The sequence below is a fragment of the Corvus cornix genome, chromosome 3, assembly GCF_000738735.6.
Source record: "Corvus cornix cornix isolate S_Up_H32 chromosome 3, ASM73873v5, whole genome shotgun sequence".
NCBI classification, from domain to species: Eukaryota; Metazoa; Chordata; class Aves; order Passeriformes; family Corvidae; genus Corvus; species Corvus cornix.
This window is the reverse complement of record NC_047056.1, coordinates 13,111,954-13,124,304: the sequence shown is the minus strand read 5'-3', so window position 1 is coordinate 13,124,304 and position 12,351 is coordinate 13,111,954. Positions and strand designations below refer to the sequence as shown.

General features: G+C 44.8%; 1 protein-coding gene across 1 annotated transcript; it reads left to right on the top strand.

Moving 5' to 3' along the window:
* The first annotated feature begins 5,976 nt into the window (after positions 1 to 5,976).
* SDE2 (SDE2 telomere maintenance homolog) lies at positions 5,977 to 12,351 on the top strand. The gene is made up of 7 exons (XM_039568662.1): positions 5,977 to 6,121; positions 6,973 to 7,090; positions 8,078 to 8,189; positions 8,702 to 8,871; positions 9,542 to 9,653; positions 10,258 to 10,651; positions 12,062 to 12,351. The coding sequence occupies exons 1-7, from the start codon at positions 5,996 to 5,998 to the stop codon at positions 12,278 to 12,280; spliced, it is 1,251 nt and encodes a 416-aa protein (XP_039424596.1). The 5' UTR covers positions 5,977 to 5,995; the 3' UTR covers positions 12,281 to 12,351.

Below are 12,351 nucleotides of genomic sequence, written 5' to 3'. Positions count from 1 at the left end.
CCTTTCCTCTTTCTGTTCCTTTGTAATGTCTCCTCAGGTAAACCGAAAGCAGGCAGACGTGGGTGGGGTAGTATAATTTGGGAGCTCCTCCCAACTAATGGAAATGCAACTTCAGTTCTAGCAAGGAACATTTCCAAATCAATTTTCATCTCAGTTGAAAAACAAATGAGGATACCTGATCTTTTTTTTTTTTTTCCTTCAGCTGATCATTTCAAGAAGAGTATCACTTTGGTCTAGGAGCTCCAAATTATTGCAGACAGTGTCTGCATGATGGGATGAAAAGTCCACATTGCAAAGCCGTACAATGTTCCCTCTCTCTCTCCTGTTTCTTAAAAATTTTAAGGCATAGGGGTCTGACAGGCAATAGAGATCTACCTTGTATATAATATACACATTTCATACATTATGGTCACTCTTAGCTTTGGATTTTTGTGAAGTTGTCAAACATACAGGTGCCAATTAGGAAACTAGAATCCAGTCCCTACACAGAGATTTAGTAATTAAGCACAGTGTCTCTGCGAGCTGTAATTAAAAGCTTCATTAGAGGGAGAGCAAAAGTAGAGAGGCAGAGACCTCTTTTTGGTATTGTTTTCCTATAAAATATACTGTTCACTACAAGTGACCCATTCAGCACTCTCCAGCTGTATTTAGTTAAAATTAATCAGAACAGACACCAAATCTAGGCATTCAGACTAGCAAAGCAGAGAAAACACAAGGCTAAGGAATTCTTAGAACCTGAAGCGTCACCTTCTGCAATATTACCTGGGTGTCCAATTAGTCAATTCATTTCAAATTATTGCTGCCAAATTTCAAATTACTATTCACAACACTAACAAGGCTGACTGTGCTGAAGATATTTATGGCCAAACAAAGAGAGACCTTGGTTTCTCAGGTTCTTCACATGTATATGTGCAGAGCAGTGCATGCTCCTCCCCTGAAAGAACTCACACTTTAAATATCCCTGCATAGGATGGAGACAAAGGTATTAAGCACAACAAAGGGACCAATGTGAGGGTAAAATTTGATTTAGAATTACCTTAAAATCTTGATTAACTCTAAGTATCTGCACTAGTAACAACTATGGGCTATGAGAATAAAGAGATCCAGCTACTCACCACAGACTTGTTCAGAGATTGATATCCAGGCATTCCCTGTGAGACAATAAGTATATTAAACAGTAGCTATTGCATTCCTACAATGTATAAGTAACATTTCCATTTCTCCCCCACCTGCTCTCAGTCCAGTATCAGGTATCTTAACACCCTGTCTCTCCCCATTTCGCCGATGACACAGAAACTGAAGCAGATGACTATTGACATTTGGCAGGAAACTGCACTTGCAAATATCAACTTAGATTCATTACAGTTAATGACATTTTTGTCAAACAATATGATGTAGTAGTGTCTGAAGCCACATATGTTCCCTCATGTCATATAGCTTCTTAGTTATTGTCCTAAGAACATGCACACACAGGTTTCTTTTCATCCTGTCCTGATGCCCCATACAAAAATAATATGGAAGCATGTAACACATTTACTTGCAAATAAATTATGTGGAATTTACCCTTCGGGATACCATTAAAATGTAAAAGAAAACACATCCAGATGATCCAGTTCCATAGACTTAGGATAGTACATGACCGACTGCCTAGCAGACAAATCCCCCACTATTAAAGGACATGTTTTCAAATTTTGGAAGCGGCCACGGTGGACAAAATTCACCTTTGTTAGTATCTCTGCACATTTAGAATATTCTAAAAGGAACATACTCATCTGTTTCATACTTTTAGTGAAGTCCCTCATCCTTTCTCTTACCTGTGTCTAGGAGCATTTTTAGAAGTGAGAAACACCGAATTCTTACCAGAACAACTTTTGACCCATCCTTTGCTAATGTGGGCACCTCGTGAACAACTGGGTTTGTGTTCTTCACTCCCACAGGCATCTTTCAGGTGTCATTAGAAGACAAGGGCCAGCGAGTACCTTACTCTTTCCTTGTTACAGTCTTGCATAATGTGATCCTGGTCTTGACAGACCGTTAAGAAACACCGGGAAGCACTGATACTACCATTGAAATGGAACATACTGGAGGAAACAATGAGGGTGAATGAATGAACAAGTGAAGCAATAGCAGTGCTATGACAGTTACACGACTGATGGCTCCAGATAGACTGAAAAATCTGTGTTCCATGTTAAATCAAGTAATAGATTTGAAGCAGATCACAGCCTGGTCTCCCACACTGCATACTGCAGGCCACAGAACCCCACCCACTATGTCAGGCATCACACACATGGATATCAGGATGAAATATGAAAAGGATGGGTGGTCTTATCTCTTAAATTATGTCAAGAAAGCAGGAAGTTTTAAATTCTAGACTTGATCCTTTGACTGACTAGAGAAGGTAGTATAACCAGTTTGCCTGAGTGTCACCATTCAAATAGTCAGAGTACTTACTTATCCCACAAGAATACTGTCAGGTTTAATTAATTATGTCTGTGAAATCCTTTCTAAATGAAAAGTGGCAAGTATGATTTAGTAACTAAGTCTAAAGCACCACTGCAGAATCAGAGTGTTCATTGTTTTATCAAGAGAATAACATTTCTCATAAAATACATTTCAAATAGGAAATTATAATAACAGCCCTTTTGACTTATTTAGACTTTTCTGTGAGGAGCAAGGCAATAGAATTTTGATGAGTTCTAGGAATAGAAGCATAATCAAGAACAAGAGACACAGGAACACTCGCCCACTGACATGAACGTGGCACCAGCTAAACGGCATTGCATAAATCCTGAGAGCAGGGTCTGCTGTAGGGCTGAGCTGAAAGAAAACCACTCCTCTGCCTGCTAAATGCTGCTTGCTTGTAGTCTGACTGTGTGCAAGGATCTGGGCAAGTCTCATAGATGCAATAACCCAAACCCAGACCCCAGCACCGGACAGAGAATGGCACTAGTAGCCCAAAACCACCTGTTAGGTGGTAATGTACAGTCTGCAAAGGGCCTGATCTGTGTCAGTATGACTCCACTGCTGTCAGCTCTCCTGCTCTCAGGGTGTCACAGCTCTAACCTGCAGGCAGAATCCGGGTGTCAGAGTTAGGAATGACAGGTTGCTGTCATGGATGGGCATCTCTCAGGATGCAGTGGGACCTCTTTTTAGGTCTGCTTTTCACTTCGATGACATAAAACCCCAGAGATAAAAGAGTAGACTGAAACATTCAGAAAAGCCACGGCTCAAACAACCTGTGAATTACAGTGATTCAGAACATCCACAGGGCAGTTCAGCAGCCCAACTCTTTCCTGGACAACTCCACCTATTTGCCCTGTACTGGCAAGCTCCACACCCTCCATGCCAAGAACAGGAGTTTCAGAGGAGGAAATTATTCATGCCCTCAGAATGCAAGTGAAATCCCACAGATCTAAGAAAACACTTACTCATCTGCATATGTATACATGCATACCTCACATTTGCCCATTACATTTCAATTAGGTACTGCACATGAATAAAAATACCCCCAAATCTAGTGGAATTTAACATCAGGTGGCATGCCACAGATATGGCAGTGATTATAAGTGAAACAAGCAGTACCATGTGACTCAAAATACAATGTCAAATGAATTTGGGCCTCATCCAGCAACAAATAACCACAGCTTTTGCAGGCTACAGACACACAGGGCTTGAATGGCTCCACTGTGTCAACATGACGCATAATTCAGAAATATCAACTTGTTACAGCAAATAAAGACAGTAAGGGATTGTCTGGACGGGGTCAGAATCCTTTACAAAATTATTTTAGCTAAAATTATAGTGTAAGAAATGGTGGGTGATGTTTGATTTGCAAGCTGGCCAAGACAAACCCATCAGGAGATGCCCTCAATTAAATTATTACTCATTTGTTTACATTTTGAAGTCTCCACTTCGAGTCATCTCTCTGCCTCTTTGTTTCTCAGCTTCCTCCTTCTTTATCACATCCACTGAAGACAGCCAAGCACGAGAGCCACTTACCCATGCTGGCACAGGCCTGGCCACGCAGCACAGCTCTTCAGCAAGCTGAAAAGGTGGGACAGCCACGTCACCAAACTTTCGGGAACATCCAAGGAGCTCAGACAAAACCCCCATCTTCCTAAAACAGCACCAGAGACATGCTTAAGAGCTGATTTCAGCTGCAAGCTCCAGCACAGAAACTTATCGCACTTGCTAACAGGGATTTTCAGGGTGCCAGGTGCCACCCTGGCAGGGAAGCCCCCACCTAGGGTGGGGACACACCTGAAGTGGGCAGATGACACCGTGAGCAATAGTGCTTGCCCATGCTGCCGTTAAACAAAAAGGCACTGCAGGTAACATTGTTATTTGGAAATAAAGTGACAGGTGTGTCACACTGCAGATCTCAGGGCAGTCCAACCACACCTTTGCTAGTGTTTGAAACAATTCCCACCAGAGACATCTGGGAGCAACCTGCCTTCAAATATCCTCTAGCTAGATAGTTGTATTGAAGACATGGAGGAGATTTGAAAGCACCAGAGAGTACAATGGTTGCACTGCCTGGACCACCATCATACCTCTGTAAACAAACTTTCCTGAACAGGTAGAGGTGGGATTTTTTTTTCCTAACCAATTCTTCAGTTTCCTCCTTCCAGGTAGTTACCATATGCCATGAAGAGCTGATTGTGAAGTTTGCTCCAGATCAACTTTCACTCTGATTTAAACACATTTTATGTGACTACATAATCAAATCATAGAATCATAGAAAGGCTTGAGTTGGAAGGCACCTTAAAGAGCACCTCCTGCCAGCCCCCTGTCATGGGCAGGGATGCCACCCATTAGACCAGGTTGCTCAAAGCCCCATCCAACCAGGCCTTGAACACTTCCAGGGACAGGGCATCCACAACTTCCCTGGGCAACTTGTGCCAGTGCCTCACCACCCTCTGTGTAAACAACTCCTTCCTAATAGCTAATCTAAATCTCTGCTCTGTTAGTTTAAAACCATCCCCTCTTGTCCTTTCACTATCTGCCTCTGCCTCTTTTAAATAAGCCTCTTTTAAGTCCTGGAAGGCTGCAATGAGGCCTCCCCAGAGCCTGCTCTTCTCCAGGCTGAACTCCCTCAGCTCTCTCAGCCTGTCTTCATAGCTGAGGTGCTCCACCTCCACTGAGCATCTTCCTTGCCCTCCTCTGGATCCACTCCAACATGCTGCCCTTCTTGTGCTGAGGATGAGCCAGGCACAGCCCTTCAGGCGGCGTGTCATGAGGGGAATGGGGGCGAAACGCCTCCCTTGGCCTGCCAGCTGTCCTTCTTCTGATGCAGCCCATCAGGATGTCTTTGGTTTTTGGACTGGAAGTACACACTGCCGGCTCATGTCCAGCTTTTCACCCACAAGAACCCCGAAGTCCTTCTCCGCAGGGCAGCTCCCAATAAATTTATCTCCCGGTCTGTCCTCACGCCTGGGATTGCCCCGACCCAGGCGCATCGTCCTTAGATACCAGAGCTCTGCGCCTGCTCCCATCCCTATGCAAAACCACATGGGCGAGTAAACAAGGCGAAGAATCCACGGAGACTGATTCCATCACCCTGCAAATCCTTGCGTGAAATTCGCACCGTGTTTGACAGGCCGATGCAGGGCCGCGCATCTCCGCTGCATCTCCTGCACTTGCGGCGGTCGGCGGCGCCGCCGCTGCCCCTTCCCTTCCCTTCCCTGAGGGGGCACGAGCGCTCCCGTTCCCGCCCTCCCGCTGCCGCCGCCAGTGGGAGCCACGGCGCGCGCTTCCCGCCGCTCGGTCCGTGACGGGCTGTGGAAGGGCTTTACGACCTGGCGGGCTGCACGAATTCCGCGAGTTGGAATGGCAGGGCTCCCTGGATTCGCCTTCAGCCGTTTACATAGAAACCCCAAACTGCAAAATGAGATAAAAACGGGGCCGAGAGGCGCCGGGCGGGGCTGAGGGAGCGGGGGCGGGGCCTGTCCGCCCCGCCCGCTTCCGCGTCACGTGACCGCGCGGAGCCGGAGCGATGGCGGCGCCGGGGCCGGGCCCGCTGTGGGTGCGGGACCCGCTGGGGCCGCGGGTGCGGCCGCTGCCGCTGCCCCCCGGGGGCGGCTCCGTGCTCTGCCTCCGCCGCGACCGCGCCCGGGAGCTGGTGAGTGCCGGGGGAGTGGGGGGCCGGAGGCGGGTGTGGGGCCCTCCGGCCTCGGGAGGCGCTGCGCTTCCGATGGCGGCGGCTCCGCGCAGGCCGCCCGCGGCCCTGCCCGCCCGCCGTGAGGCTGCTCCGGCACCCGCTGAAGGGCGGTCGCGATGCCCACCTGTGCGCCCTTGCTTTGCGTTGCTGTCGCTGAGCAGGAGGGTTTGCTGTAAGAGAGCCCTTTAGCCTCTTATCTGCAATATGTATATGTGTGTGTGTGTGTATATATATACAGATACACATTGTGGTGGGTTGACGCCAGGTGCCCACCAAAGCCGTTCTCTCACTTCTCAGCTGGTCAAGGGAGAGAAAACGGAACAAAAAGGGTCAAAGGTCGAGATAAGGGCGGGGAGAGCTCTCAGCAGATCACGGTCAAAACAGACTTGACTTGGGGAAATGAGCTTAGTTTATTACCAGTCAAAATCAGAGCAGGATTATGAGAGGTAAAATAAATCCTGAAAACACCTTCCCTTCTCCCTTCCCTCTTGCCCAGGCTCTATCTCCTTCCCACCAGTGGCACTGGAGGACAGGGATTGAAGGTTATGGTCAGTTCATCACAAGTTGTTTCTGAATTTTTCCCATGTTATTGCTTTTCCCCGTTCATGTTTACAAGTTGATTTAGACTGCGTTCAATCCTTTGGTGACCAGGAATTAAAACAAGCACCGCAGAGAGTGTTCATGCTTTTCAGATTGTCTGATTTTTGCTCCCCTCTGGAAGGAAGAAAACACGACTGCTTAATGATTTGCTATGTTAGAATGTTTCATTTTCTCTGCCTCAAGGATCTGACTCAATTTTGCTGCTTCTTTAGAACATCCCAGAAGAAAGCTTGTATGTGAAGTGTAACGGGCGACTGGCCAGTGATGAAGATGAGTTGCAGAGTGGAGTCGTTTATAGCCTGGAGCCAAGGCTTTGTGGTGGAAAAGGAGGTTTGTTGTTTATACTGTTTTTAGATTATTAGGTTAAAAAACTTCTGCTGTGCCATAGTCTATACTGATAGCAGGAGTCCTCAGGTATTGGCAGATCTCTTGTGTGTGTGACTGATACAAAGTCTCAGAGCTGAAACCAAAGTGTACGTGCAAAGCTGAGGATTGACCAGGGAAGCTGCAGTCCTGATCTTCCTCACATCCCTTTTCAGCTTATCTCTATTAGTAGAAATCTGTAACATGCACCAAAGTGACTTCAGAGTTGAAATTGTGTTGAAAAGGACCTGTCATCTTAGGCTCTGAAGCTTCATTCGTGGTCACTTAGGACAAGTATTTCAGGCACAGATAGTCTGTGATTTGCATCTGTTATGTGACCTAATTGATTTTATCTTCTCTTATTTAAAAAAGAACGTATAAAGGCCAAGATGCCAAAGTAGCCAAAGAACTAAAGAATTCAACCTAAGCTGTACTCGTTATATTGATGAAGTATTTTAACTGTGTTACTGAAGGTGTTTATTAGCTGAACACAATACTTTTTTTTGCCTCACGGTACAGCAGGCTGCGTGGCCTGTTTATAGCACTCCTTAAAGGTCCTTTTAGGGCGCTGAAAAGTACAGATTTTTTTCAGTTTCCAGTTCAAAAACAGTGCTTGGCACTTTGCAGTTGCATGAAGAATTCTGTTGCTATTAATCCACACTCTGAACTTGTTAAATGAGGGTCTTTCTTCAGCTGGAGACAGAGTAAGGTGGGACTGAGTGAGAGAAATTAACAGTCTTGCCATGAGTAATTAGTGGCTGAGGAATGTATAGAAATCTGTTGGGGGGGCTCTCTAGCATAACACTGTGCAACTTTTAACTTTACTTCAGTTACATTGAGGGAAAGGGCTGAATTCTGTGTATTCTTTTTCCATAATTATTCTTCTGTTGTGTGCCAGCTCATCTCCTTTTGTTTCTGTTTAGCTAACTCCTGATTACTTTCTTTCTCTGAAAGGGTTTGGGTCGATGCTGCGAGCCCTTGGTGCTCAGATTGAGAAGACGACAAACAGAGAGGCGTGTCGGGATCTCAGTGGAAGGAGACTGCGGGATGTCAACCACGAAAAAGCGTAAGGCATTTTCTTAGAAGCTGAAGTCATGAAATAACCTGATCCTGTAGCTCACTGTTACCAAAAGAGGCCAAATGACAGCCTGTTGTAGTAATGGAATGGTATTTTGAATGCTAAAAAGAGCAAAAGTGAAATCTTAAGTGCAGGTGGATTGGAAGCCAACAGGGCTCTCCTGGCAAAATAGATGTGATTTTACTGCGGCCTGCATCTGAGAGACTGTTCTGCACCTCTTGGATTCCTCGTCTGGAATTCTCACAGTTCTCTCTGAAGCTGCAAAACCACAGTCTTGGGGATGTGTGAACTTAACTGCTGTTTCTGGCTTTCAAAAGAAACTCTACTCTCTTCTCTGCAGCAGAATGTCTGTTCCCTTGGTATTTCCCCTGAGTGCCGTTGTCTTTTCCCATTGTCTCCCATGCTAGCAGGTGGTGGAAGCGTTCTGTAACTGCCAAGCAGCGAACTGCTGTTACAGCAGCTGCTGGAAGCGCTCATTTTGGTGGTTCTGTCGTGCGCAGGATGGCTGAGTGGGTGAAGAAGCAGGCGGAGCGGGAGGCGGAGAAGGAGCAGCGGCGCCTGGAGAGGCTGCAGCGGAAGCTGGCGGAGCCGCGGCACACGTTCACCGACCCCGAGTACGAGCGGCAGTACCGCGAGATGGCCGAGCGCCAGGAGGAGTCGCTCCGCATCGGTACTGCCGCCTGCCCTCACTCTGGCCTCACAGCCTACAGCAGATTAAGAGCCTCTCTAGCCTCACTCCAGTAGGAAAATGTGCAGAAAAATTGGTTTCTTTCAATTGAATGAAATTTTAAGTTCCAGTGAAATTTGTTTGATTTGATTTTTGCGCTTTGTCTGAAGTGTGTGTTAAATTTTATTGAACAGTGTGATGCTTCACCTTGCTTTGCGAGGTCACCTCATAACAGCCAAATTCTGTGAAGGTGGTGTTGCTAGTTGAGCTGTAAGAATTACACAGTGAAACTATAAAGAGGTTGGACATAAAAACTTGACTTTGGATCCAACTACAGAATACCTTGTTTCGCTTCCTGGTCTTTGTAGTTACTTTATTTATCTCCATATTGTTCCCTTGCTGTCAGCTAGATAGTGAAACTTGAGGCTGAATGGGTTGAAGAACCTGATAGTTCAGTTCAGGAATCCAATTTTAATTGACTCTGTGCCTTAGTAAATCCATGCAGGAAAGCTTTTGCTGCTACTGAGTTTATGTTCAAGTTTTGAGTCTATATCAGCAATAGTGATTCTTTCCATTAGTGTTTTAAATTACATCTGAAGTGAAAAGATAAGTAGAACTTAGGACAGGTATGAATCGTGTACTGATGAAGTTCACTTTCAAATTTGTTTTGAAGGCTTGCAGGTTATTGCCAGCAAAGCAGTGTCATCAGAAAGTGGCAAGAGTCGGAAACGTCCCGGTGAGCCTGGAAAGAATGAAACAAAATGTGAAAAAAGAAAATGTCCTTGGTAAGAGTTACACCTTGTTTTTATACTCAAGTCTTAAGCCTTGAACAGGATGAAACTATAGGTACATCCAAGTAAGCAGAATCTAGTCTGAGATGTAGACTGAAATGGAAATAAGAAAATTGAACTGATTAAATCAAAGAACTGAAAGTAAACATTACTGCATTCCTATAATTCTGTCCCAGGTGGAGCGGATAAATTTCATTTGCAAAAACAGACACTTTCTTCCCCCACCCCTTATAAATGATTGTACTCTACAACTTCCTATTGTCATTTTCTTCATTAATGAGTTCTATTTACAATGAACTTTAAAAGATTATTTTTCTCCCCTGGCATCTCTCAGCTAATGTAACATGAAAGAGAAGTCAAGGATTCCAGTCATTTCTGTATTGGGAATGCTGTAATACCTGTTTTGGGGGGTTGTAGGTCCTGTTCAGTATCGACAGCTCTTCCATTAACTAAACTAACCTAAATAGCTGTTAGAGTAGGTCGTGAAATCTCTCTGAAGTGGGTTTTGGAAAGAGAAATGTGTCAATTAAAAAACTTATTTAAAAGAAAAAAAGTTAAAATAGATGCATGTTAATTTGTAACATATTCCCTGTGCCAGGCCAGGATTGGATGAGGCCACAGGCTCAGGCTGTGAGGATGACAATAAGGATGACTCCCCTTGTGCATCTGACAGAAGTTGTCCATCAGGCAGCAGATCCAATGAAAGTGTTGGAAATTCAGATGAGTGTTCAAGCAGCTCTGTGGCTTCAGCAGAGGATAGTCCATCTACCAGTGCAAGCAAGAAACCACTGGAGCAGCCAGAAGGTTCTGGAAGAGATCTGCAAGGAGAGGTGTGCACAGGGCAGGCTGAAATTCTGGCTGAAGAAAACAGTAAAATGACAGAGCCCCCGAAGGAAGAGGCCCAAGGAAAAAATGGAGTGACTCAAGCTCAGAAAGAAGAGCAAGAAAATGTTCCTGCTAAGGCACAGGAAACAAACCAGTCACAGAGCACAGTAAGTATGAAGCAGTACAAAATGTGGTGTGTCCTCAGCTGCTTTTAGAGCTGAAGAAGCAAGCAAGCTCCAGCAATGTAGCTTTTACCACTGATGAAAGCCCAACTGATACTTGGCAGCAAAGGGTGCCAATACTTGTGCTTTTTGGGTTCTTGCATGATATTACTGTTAAAGATTTGTGAGGGTGATGAATCTGGGCTTACTCTAGCAATAAAACAAAGTGTAGCTCTTTTTTTCAGGCTAGTGAGTTACTGGGATTTTTTTTTCCACCTTGGGTGGAAAGTCAGCCACTGGCAGTGACTGAACTCTGATGTGTGAAAGTTTATCACAGTTCAGTGGGAAAAAGACCAAAGATGTAATCTGATCAATTAGATCCTTGTCATCTACTGTACTATTAGAGCTGGCAAATTTTAAACAGGATGTTTACCATTCTTCACTGTTTACCTTTTGCTCAGTATTTGCGAGACTTTCTATTCCTAGAACAGGAAACTCCACCAATGCTGTGGCAGATTGTTATTGCAGGTGGAAATATTTTTATAGGAGTCCTTGATGAATATATTTTTTTTAGAAGTAGGGTGAGAATAATGAGGCAACCAGTTGGGGTTTTGTATGCTTAGCAGGACAAAGGTTCTGATTCTGCCAGCAAGAATTGTTTTTGCTGAGTGCATAATGGGGTACACTCATTCCCACTGCTGTTATTACTTGCTCTGAAGTCTCTCTGGTACAGACTATAAGACCAATATGTGCATTTAGATATTGAACAACATGGGCTTAGATTTTGGTGTCATTTTTAGTGTTAGTAAATTCCAGCGCTTGAATTATCCCATCTATTCCATGTTCTTTTGTGGACAAGGCCCTGGGCTTGGACTAGACAATCTGCAGAGGTCCCTTTTACCCTCAATCAATTTGCAAATATACCAATTCCCTTTCCAGATGAAATTTTAGTCCATATTTTCTTTTTGCAGCAGAATGAGGTGTGAACTTCAGAACTTCTTTGGGTTAGTCTTACTGAAAAAGTGGTGCTTTTATATCTATTTCTTTTATTACAGTGTAACTGAATTAGAAAAACCATTTCATCCTCCTTCCTGCTCCTGCTGGAGGTATATTGGTTATATTCTGCATCAGGCTAAAAAGGGGCTGTCAGCTTTGCTGTGCCTCTGGAAGCTGAGGTTAAGCTACTGAACTGCTGGGCACGATGGTGAACTGTTGTTTTGAATTCAGTTTTCCTGGGAGTATTGAACTTTCCTGGGGATAGTCATAGAATCTTCTGAGGTATAAGGGACTCACAGGGATCAAAGTCCAACTCCTGGTCCTGCAAAGGACAGCCCCAATAATCACACCATGTGCCTGAGAGTGTTGTCCAAAAGCTTTTTGAACTCCTGTTTTTCTCAAACATTTTTCTCTTTTCAGGAGGCAGAACCAATAGACCTGCTGGCGTTCAACTCTGCTTCAGAACTGGAAGCCCTGGGTCTAGAGAAGCTGAAGATGGGGTTGATGTCTTTGGGACTGAAATGTGGAGGCACTTTGAAGGAAAGAGCAGCAAGGCTGTTTTCAGTGAGGGGTCTGTCTAGAGACCAGATCAAGCCATCCTTATTTGCAAAGCCCCCTAAAGGGAAAACCTCTGGTTAGATTTGAGAATATTTACCTTTTTTGCATGTGTATTTGATGTCATTAAATAAAAGCTCTTGGTGTCCTTTCAA